Genomic DNA, 10515 nt, shown 5'->3' on the forward strand with positions numbered 1-10515 from the left:
CTGCAGGTGCACAGTAGTAGGGATCTACCTGTGAAGAGACATTTATAATCAATACACTGTCTCTAAACACCTTGCTCCTTTGTATCCCTACCCCTTTGGAGATTGATCGTGAAAACTCTCTGTCTTTTCATGGCTTCACATTGCTAAAGTTCCTCACGAGGGTGTCATTGTGAGAATAACGGCAGTGATGCCAAATACTGTGCAAGGGACACAATGATGACAACTACCTGCAGATTATCATGTCTAGGTACAATGATGGAATCTGGTAAACACATGTTGAGTGTGGGACATATTTTGCAGTGCCAGAAGCATGAACTTCAGAGTTTGGGACTTTGGAATTGAGGTCTGCATTGTCTGTCAGTGAAGAACAAGGATGACACTGGAAACAAAGAATGAAATTCTGCATTAAGATTAGAGTCGAGAAAAAAGGACTCATGCTGGTTTTCTGTCTGAGTTAACTGTGATTGTCTAGAATGATCATCAGGAGTATATCTCCATCATCAATGGAAGGCATTCCCCTTCCATTGTTCAGCTGAGGCCGAGGTCTCCTTTATTATGACTTTACATTCAGGGTGATTAGGAGAATTTTAGACTAATGAGTTCAAGTTTCTTCTGGAAAGAGCAGAGGTGACTTCCCTGAACATTACTGCTTCTGTCCAATAGAGCTGTCATACCAGTTCTGTGGAACACTTGTGCTTTCATATTCTGTTTCTATTAATATTTTATAACAGCACTATAGTTCACCTGAAAGCAGCAAGAAATGTAGATATTCCATGCCTCAGGCAGGATTGTTCTGTTATGCTTAAAATCTCCATTACCAATATTTCAAGAAACACACAAAAAGGGAAAAACATATTCTGGCTAAGTTCTCTCTTTATCACCAACAGCTTTCTAAGTTATAGAGATGACATTCTTTTTTTATGATTCATATGACCAAGTGTTAAACAGATCATTAAAACAGAAGTAGTAAATATGTATTTCCAAAAGTGGTAGAATCCTGGCTTCTGGAAACATACACCAATTTAAGCATCATGATAGAAAGGAATATATGTGTATGTATACACACATATCTACAAGCACACATATTTATTCACAATTATTCATGAAGTTAGCATAGCCATTTGCCTTTATCTGGTTCCAGGATAATCTTCGAAGAATACATTGGCTTTAGTAAGAATTCAAACTTTCTGATTTGCATTAATAAACTTGCAGGAGATGAAACTGTTGAAATTGTAAGTGGTCCAGCATATCAAGAAGATCCAGGGCAGAATAAGATATTTTGGGTCTCCAGTTTGAGCACCTGTAGTTTTGGGGATGCCCAGGATATTAATTTTCAAGTTCCTGATCTTTCTAAGAGGGCTGGAAGGGGGTGGTCTCTTGAAAAGACTTAAAGGATCCTCTTTTTTTCTCTCTCCTTCCTTTTCCCACCATCCTTCCAGTTCTACCTCCATCCCTACCCTTCTCACTACTTCCCTCCTTCTCGCACCCCTGCTCTCCTTGCTTATGGGGCTGACACCTGTTCTGTGTTCCAAGGCAAGTATTACAAGTTCACTGGATCAAATTTTGATCATTCACTTTGAAAACTTGCTTATTTCCTCGTAGACTATAACTTCCTTCATATTTATGCAAGATCAGGAGCATGAGTTTTAAGTTCTATATCATTTTCTCCAAAGATTTTTATTTCTATTGTGAATCCAATTCTTAACTGTTTTTTCTTCATTTCCATGTAGTATTATGTGTGGTATAAAATGTGAATTCACACAAATTAGTATGAGACAATATCTTAGTCTAGAGAGAAAGACCCTATATATTGAAGGCGTCGTTTTGCATTTTTCTCTACTTTCCTCAGTTCAGGACATCAGTGATGTATAAATGGTGCACTCAGATCTTGGAGTACCAATGCCAGTTTTTAATAGTTTTTTGGGGTTGAAAGATTTGTACTCTGCTCATACATTTCTTGTTCCATCATGTATGGCTTCTACCCATAACATTGGATTAAAAAAATATAAGGGAGTGTTTGTATTCTATCAAGTAAGTATTTTCAATTTCAAGTTTAACTACCTTCCTAAGTACGATAGCCACAATGGAACAAAGCCATAATGAAATGGGGACACTCTCATCTTATTTGCTTTATGCCATGAACTCTGTTTAAAATAATTGCTCCCTGGTTGTATTCCCTAGTGCATATCTTCATTAAGATGTTATTTTTTAGGGTTTAGGTAATCTTGCCTTAAGTGGCAAGCTGCATGACATAGTTTGGAAAACACCATGTTATGTTTCTGGGTGACTAAACCTTATTACTTAGTGGGCTCTCAACACATAAATATTAAAATTAAATGAAATTCAGGTGGAGAACACACAAATCAACTTTAATTTTGACAGAAGTCAAGTTGTAGAATCAGGTATGGTAAAATAAATGTTCTTGCTAACCCTGAACCCTAGAACTAGTAGATTTATCAACACCAGGGGTGCCCTGGTGTTGACCAAGGTGGAAAGGTGGAAAGGACCAAGGTGGAAAGGACCAAGGTGGAAAGGACCAAGGTGGAAAGGACCAGCCACTCTTTCCAATTAACCAATCATAAAGGTTACTGCACCTCACCTGAGGCCACATGAGTAAAGGATTAAAGAGTCAAAAGGGGATGTAGGGGAAATTCACCTCTCCTCTCCTAGGAACTGGTGAAGAAAAGACTGCTCTGCTCACACACTGGGCTAGAACAAAGAGAACTTGGATTCTGGTTCTCAATTACATAATCAACAGACAAAAGCCTAGAGTGTTGGTGAGTCTGAAATTCTCTTTGCTTTTTAGCATAATGTAAATTACTGCCACTAGTTGAGTTTTATTCCTAGCACTGTCTCAGGGAAGTTTAGGCAGCATCTCACTTCATTCTTAGAAAGCCCTTCACTTTATAAAGGCCTCTGAGGTTAAGGGGCAGCTTTAACTGTGAACTTGGTAAAGAGTAGATCCAGGATTAAAACTCAAGTTCTTTGATTTACTTTGCTACATTTGTTTGAATCACATAGTGCACATAATAAATTAGGATAAAAGAAACACTTAGCACCTTTCCTTGATTCTGTTGGCCACAAGTATTCATCAAGGTGACTCAGCATTCATATGGCACCTGCTTCCTGCACTGTGAAGTCGAAATCCCCACTCGAGAGAAAAGAGCTCAGAAAGTCTATTACTTATCAGACAGGATGGATAAAACATGCAGATTGATATGAAAGAGAAGCTTCTAGTAGTGCAATTTCTAATACTCCATTCTCAGTGCCCACACTCGGAGGAGAAATAGTTTACAGTACAAAATAGTGATAATGAAGTAATAATATATTTATCATAATTGCTTCTTGAAAGAAAGGATCTGGAATGCCAATCTGTATACTTCCTTAAAAAAAAGATTCTGGATTTTTGAATCTTTCTTCTTTAGATAAAGGAATTTTAGCCCCCTTCTTTTAAGTAGCAGAATCTAAAGGTAAATTCAATGTCTGTATGTGTAAGGGCAGGAATGGACCACAGTGCATGTTTTCTGATCCAGCAGACCAGGTAAAGGAGGAGTCAGAGTCCTCAGTGGTTTTGGCAGGTCTTTTATTGGGGTTCAGCAGGTACGTGGCAGGCAGGGGTGCTGGGGGGCAGGGAAGCTGGCAGTCCTCCCAGCCCCCAGCAAATCTTCACTCTATCTGGGCTCTCTGGCGTTCTCTGCTTCTGCTTCAGGCTTCTTCTCTTTCGGCTTCTCTCTAGGCTTCTGCTGCTGCTGGAGTCCCCTTGACGCCACCCTTAAGAGCACAGTCTTAGCCCAGGTGAATCCCATCTACCTATGCCTGCACCCTATTCCAGGTGCCGGCCATCGGGCATGCATTCAGGACCTCAAGGATCCATCATCTATCCTGATGGCGGGAGGGCAGAAAAGCCTGACATTTTTCCTTACCCTACAGTATGTGATTATTATTATTATTTAAAGATTTATTTATACAAGTGCTGGGGTACAGGCCAGAGGCTCAGGAGGATGAGAGGATTCACCAGAGTCAGAGTGGGGAGAAGAACAGGCAGACAGACAGAAAACACTGCTGAGGGGAGCAGCAGGCGAGGCAGGAGAGGTCTGCCGCGCCATGTGGGTATCTCTCTGGCCACCTGGGAATCCAACCCGCGCTGCAGAGGCTGCAAACAGCCTCACAGTGCTGCACTCAACCTGCTGCGCCACCAGGGAGGCCTTATTTTTTTTTTTATTAGGAAAGTTACTTCTCAAATTGAATAGTTTCCTCTGTAAATAAGGGTGGCCCTGGAGTGGGAGAAGCGGACAATGGCAGCCCCTGAAGCTGCAGGACTTGGGCCAGCGAGCAGAAAACCAAGGCCAATCTGTCATTGACTTAGTGGGAGGCACGCGGCCTGGTAACTGATGGAATCCCAGCTGTCAGTCACAGTAAAATAACAGACAAAAGGAGCAGGCTCAGGCATCAGAGTGAGTGGTTGAAGAAATCATTTTATGAGCCTCTCTGATTCACTTCTGAATTGGATGTGGGGACGGTGACTTCAGCACGCTGCGGTGTCAATGAGCATCTTCACTAAGGTGTGGGTGGTGATGAATAAATACAGAGGTACAGGAGTTTGACATATTTTCTTGTGAATTTGGAGTGACAGTATGGTTAATTGAACTGTCAGGTGAGACTGCTAAAGCACACTAACTGTATATTTGGAACTTTCATAAGAAAGTTTTAAAATGACTAAGGCTTAATTGGATTTAGCGTCTATGTAGAATTATTTCTCGGCAACAGAAAATAGGGTCCATGAGTGAAGGGGTCAAAAAGATGTCTGATAATACAGTTTCAAGACAGCAGACAGAAACAAACGTAAGTTTTAGGCGGTATATTCACACCTTTCTAGTCACTTTATCAACTATTTCTTGAACCTTTATTATAATGTAGATTGTTAGTCACCTAAACATAAACTTTCCAGTATAGGAATTGAAAGAGACTTTACTTACCTATCAAGTATATTGTGCATTAACAAAATACCAGGGGAGAGTTTTGACTTACAGCATGCCATACAGTTCAGAAAGATATGTGAAGTCACTATATTCTGCTCTCTGCTATGTACAGAAGAGAAACATTTAAAGCACTTAAAGATGTAGGCAGTGATATGTTAAATCTGTACGTGGTGTATTCCCCCCCCCAAAAAAAAAATGAAAATGTAGATGATGCAGAAAATACTGATTTGGGAGGCAGAAAATACTGATCAGCTGTGCAGTGAAATGTCTAGGAAAAGAAAGATTTTCTTTGTCTATTTTAAGTGTAAATTTAAGAGGACCACAGTTGCAATGTTTATGTGTGTGGTTATACATAAAATATCTTGTATTTTACATATCATCTTGTTATGAATCTTAGTTTTTATTTTCAATGTTTTTCATCATACAATTTGTATGGATATAATATTCCACAGTATTTACATCTTGGAAAATATTTATTAGAGGCACCTATTGTTTGGCTTTGCTTTGTCTCCAATATTTCAGTATCCAGGCTGTGCTGGAAAAAATATTCTAAAACTTGAAAAAGTGTGTGCATTTTATTTTATTTATTTATTTAAAAGAGGTAATATTTTATTTATTTATTTGTTTGTACATGCACTGGGTACAGTCAGAAGTGCGGGAGGGTGAGAGAATTCACCAGAGCCAGAGCGGGAGCAGAGCAGGCAGAAGGACCGGGGTACATTGCTGAGGGGAGCAGCAGGTGGCAGGAGAGGTCTGCGCGCCATGTGGGACCCTCCTCCCGTGGCCGGGGAGCAGCCGGGGATCGAACCGGCACTGCAGAGGCCGCGGGCAGCTTCGCAACCCAGTGCTCAACCGCTGCTGTGCCACCGGGGGGGCCCGTGTGTGCATTTTAAATAGTCACCGACACTGCACTTCTGCCAGGTTCTATGACCACTTCCATCATGTGGGGACACTTCTTTAAGTTGACATAAACCAAATAGATGATGACAAATAGTATCTTCTATTTATAATTACTAATTACTCCTTGGTTGCAATCTTTAGATTTACTCACCCCTTCTATTTCCTCTATTAATAATAGTTTATATTCTTTATTTTTTATTGAGTCATTTGTTCTTTTTTATTTTTATTTGTAGGAGTTTAAATATATTCTGGGCAACAATTTTATGATGCATGGTATATATATTTTCTCCTAGTCTTACTTTTTTCATCTTTTGTTTGATTGATTTTCTCAGGATTAGATGATTTATTAAGCTTAATATTTACAGAAAAAAAATGGGTGGAAAGTACAAATAGTTTTCATATAGTCCCTCCCCCACCACACATACTCTTGCTTTATTTTTTAGTTCTTTATCATATCTTCCGTTATCAGGAGCTTTTGATTTTTATGTTGTCATAGTTATAAATCTTTTATTTTCCTCTTATTGCCTATTAGTTGGTTTGTTCTTCTTTAGGGAAGTCTTCCTTGTCCAAGATATATTAATCTAATGTCCTATATTTCCTCCCAGTTTTTTCAATGATGGTGTTATGTGTGTTTTCCTTGGGTTGAACTAAACTATACATCTTTCCATATTTATCTACTACTCAACCCTCTTTTATCCTTCTTGCATACCCATGCCATAGTCCTCTCACCATTCAGACATCTCTCCAATACCACTTCTTCTACCAAGTATTCTTCCAACTAAAGTTCTTCCTCTGCTATTTTTTGTATTGAACTTAAAATAGCCAAGATAGTATTATGTTTGTTTCGGTATAGTACTCTCTCTACAACACATATATTCCAGGATATCTCTACTCAGAGTGATTCTTTGGAATAGCATCAACTATATCTTGAAAATCCCCAAAAAGTCTCATTAAATGGCTCAGTGAATAGTCTTTCTATTAAAGTGTACAGAAGGAAAGTTCAGTGAGGACAACTGGATGCTTACATAAGATGGTAACTATTTTCAATACTTGATACTCATTGTTCAAACATTCAGCAGAAATTAAACTGGTCATGTTTGCTAAGTATATCTTAGATTTTTCTCAGTATGAAGTAGACATTTTCAATACGTAGCATTCTTCAAAAATTAGATGAATTCAAAAACAGTGTCTTGACTGTCCCCTGATATATTCAAGCAGAAACAATGTATTTTTATTCTTTCTACAGGACTTTTCTATACATAATAGACCTATTGAATGAATAAATAAAATGCTAGTCCCATTTTTATGTTTCATGAGCTTTAATTTTAGTTACTGACTTGATATTGAATATCTTCCCCATACTTCTAATTTCCAGTTACACTAATGTCTAAGAGTCATTTAATTTAACTTTAAATATTAGCTTTTTATTTATAAAAAAATCAATTTAGATGGTAAGTAGATGATTTTATTTTTATTTTTTGTGAAAACTTTCTAGAGGTTAAATCATTTACCAGTGAATTCAATATTAAATCTGTCCCAAAGCTCAAACATTAGCCACAAAACCCAATAAATACAGGCATTGTGCAGACAAATTTAGATGTATTCAATATTTTATGTATTTTTATTATTGATATAGTTCATAAATACCTTTCTCAAATTTTCCTCTATAGATATAATCATAGATACTGTAAAAGGGATAACAAGTAGTAAGCTAAAAATAGAACTACACAAAATTAATCAAAGCCCTGAGAATTCACATTCTAACTTCTTTATATTTTAAATTTAGACCTTATGCAAAATGGCAGAAAACTAGTGCTTTGAGAATACCAGGCCTGTTGCCTAGAACACAGACAAAACTTTAGTTTGTATGACATGAAGCATAATGGAAATTATCATTTCCAATTAGAAATTTGTTCATAAACTATAACCAGGACCTCCCCCAGAATCAGAAAGCAATAATTCAGCAGGATGGTGTTGTATTTCATGTGTCCATCACAGTCAGTGTCAGAATCGTGAAACTATATCATCACTGACCACAAAGTTTTCACAGAAGTACTTTCCATTCTTTAAACAAATGCTGTAGTTCTTCTGTTACATCTGAGTCTCTCTCTTTGGCCTCAAGAACAAAAGTTGAGTGCCCCGATCCTGTTTGACAGCTAGTTTAGAAGAGAGGATCTTCTGATTTTGAACTCTAGTTGGGCATCGCAGCTTGCACATCCTTACAGTCAGTCAGTAGGTGAAGGGTGAAAACAGTTCAATTCTTTAAGTTTAAGAATAATGTTTTCTTTTAGCTGATGAGCAAGATGCTAGCGAGGCAGTCAACAACACAATTGACAGAAAGAAAAACAATCTAACATGCTGGAGTCATCATTTAACCCAAGGAGGCCCCCATTGTCAGGAAAGGTAGGTGAAAACCTCACTGGCAGGTAAGTATCAGTGACAAACAAATAAGAAAGGCAATCAAATAAGATGTTGTATTTCATCTGGACTCTTCAGTGTGTCCATCACAGTCATTCTCAGAAACAAAAACACCACCTTCAGAATCAGTCTTCAACACAAAGTACATTAACAGAGCAACTGGCGGATGATAATAGTTTTAGTTAGTAAGTCCTGGAGTAATATTTGAGGTTAATGTAACAAAGTTCTTGAGACATATGAAGTAATACATCAGATTATTAGAGAAGGTACTAGTAGAATCCTTCCTATTGGACAATTTCCAACAGTTAATAACTGGGAAAGTTGATCAATAACAACTCAGAGGTCTGCAGCCACTGCATAAATACCTCAGAGGAGGGAAGGTACTTGGTATACAGCTCAGAGACAGGAAGCGTCTAGAACTATAACTCAGTGGTTGACAGCTCATGGGCCTATAATTTGACCCATATTTGTAATTTATCGCTGAATAACTTGGCGGCTGGCAGCTGTAGGTAATAGAACATGATGGTGAGAAGCTACTGCGGATCATGCCAAGATTTTGGTAGTTTCTGAACCCCAAACTACCCACTCTGCAGTAGTTTAGGGGCTGGAAACTCTTGGATAGGTAATTAAGTTGACCAAAGCATTTGGAGCCATAGCTGGAGGACTGGTAGGCTTTAGATGCAGATCGGCTAGATGGGGAGCAATCAGATACGTACCCCTTGCTCTGAGGGCGTGGGCTGCAAGTGGGACTGGGTCCAATGTTGGTAGTTTCACAGGTGCTGCTTACTTTGCCTACAGTTGGATAGTTGCAGGGCACATGCAAGCTTGATGGGCCACAACTTGTGTTGCAGGTCTTGAGGTCACAGCTGGGAGATTTGCAGCTTGGCACTTCACCATAGGATTCTTGGCAGTTATCCAGAAGCCAGAGGTTTCCTTGGTAACTACTGGGTAAATACACCCCAAAAGTGGTACTTACATCTTTGGAGCAAATTGCAGCCGAAGAAGTCACTGGGATATAGCAGTAAGTTCTATAGGAAGTATCACCGCAGATCCCAGGAGAGCCCAGAACAGTCATGGAGCCTGTGTGCATGCTCAGCAGCGGTGGGAAGGTCTGGAGTGGCTGCGACCTGAGGACCTTTTATATCTTCCCTGGTTATCGTCGGCAGCCTGTCCAGACTCTCTTCCTCCTCACTGCCCTGGACAATAACACAGCAACATCTCATTACTGTGTTGTTTAGCTACAGCTGCTGGTGTCTGCACACTCATCTAAAAATACATTTATTTTGATTCTTCAAAGTTTCTATAATGGCTACTTTGACCACCACCCATCACTCATCATCTGTAGACCATAGCTTCAGTGAACAGTGTCAATCCATGGATAATAAGGGCTCCTGTGTCTATAGGCTTCCACCGCATGGTGATTATAAGGTTAAGGAGGGTAAAGTAAAACAAGGAAGCTGTACTTTTCCACTGTCTTGACTACTGAAAAATAGTGCACAGCCTGATCCATATTCTGAAATAAGCTGAATATTTTGTCTTAATACTGTTACTTGAAAAAGAGAGGGTAAGGCATTGAACTACTAAGTGAAGGAATTGGTTCCCCAAAATAGGTGTTATGCTCTTCACTATGCCAGGCCATGGATGTACTGGTGACAAGTTCTTATCCAATGTGTGTGTGGACAATTCCATCTGTAAGACTCATGGCATCCCAGGGAGACATAGTGACTTATAGGAGGCCAAAAATTAACCATGTTCCCTTGGGTCACTGGTTGCTAAGTAACCAAGACTTCTATGAAGTTCCTATCTTAAAGAATTTCTGCAATATGTAATATCAAAGAACGACAGCTTCTTAAGCTTGCAGTTTCCTAATTGATTAATAATATTATACATTCCATTGTCTCTGCTGTCACATCTGTACATTTTTCCGATGTTAAGTTTTACTTATTCTTAATTAGCTTTTTGTTTGCTCATGGAGTTTATTTTATTCCTGTGTTGAAGAATGTAGTTATTTTTGATTTATGGGCATAAAACTGTAACTATGTTAAAATTATCTAAATAACCTGTAGAAGTCTGATAAACTGTGTACATATTAAACAATTTTCAAATCCTTGTGGTGAAGGCTGAAAGAAATTTTTTTAAGATTTTGAATGAAAGAGTAGATATTTAGTTCTTGAGCATACAGATTCCATTGGATGGGAAATAGCAGTGCATTTATTAA

The 10515-nt window shown here is 38.7% G+C and overlaps 1 protein-coding gene across 1 annotated transcript; it reads right to left on the minus strand.

Annotated features, from left to right (window-relative positions):
• Positions 1-8622: 8622 nt before the first annotated feature.
• KRTAP24-1 (keratin associated protein 24-1) lies at positions 8623-9387 on the minus strand (the record flags this gene model as incomplete). The annotated part of the gene is made up of 1 exon (XM_084231572.1): positions 8623-9387. The coding sequence occupies one exon, from the start codon at positions 9385-9387 to the stop codon at positions 8623-8625; it is 765 nt and encodes a 254-aa protein (XP_084087698.1).
• Positions 9388-10515: the final 1128 nt, after the last annotated feature.

The sequence above is a fragment of the Talpa europaea genome (assembly GCF_964194135.1).
Source record: "Talpa europaea genome assembly, chromosome: 4".
Taxonomy (NCBI): domain Eukaryota; kingdom Metazoa; phylum Chordata; class Mammalia; order Eulipotyphla; family Talpidae; genus Talpa; species Talpa europaea.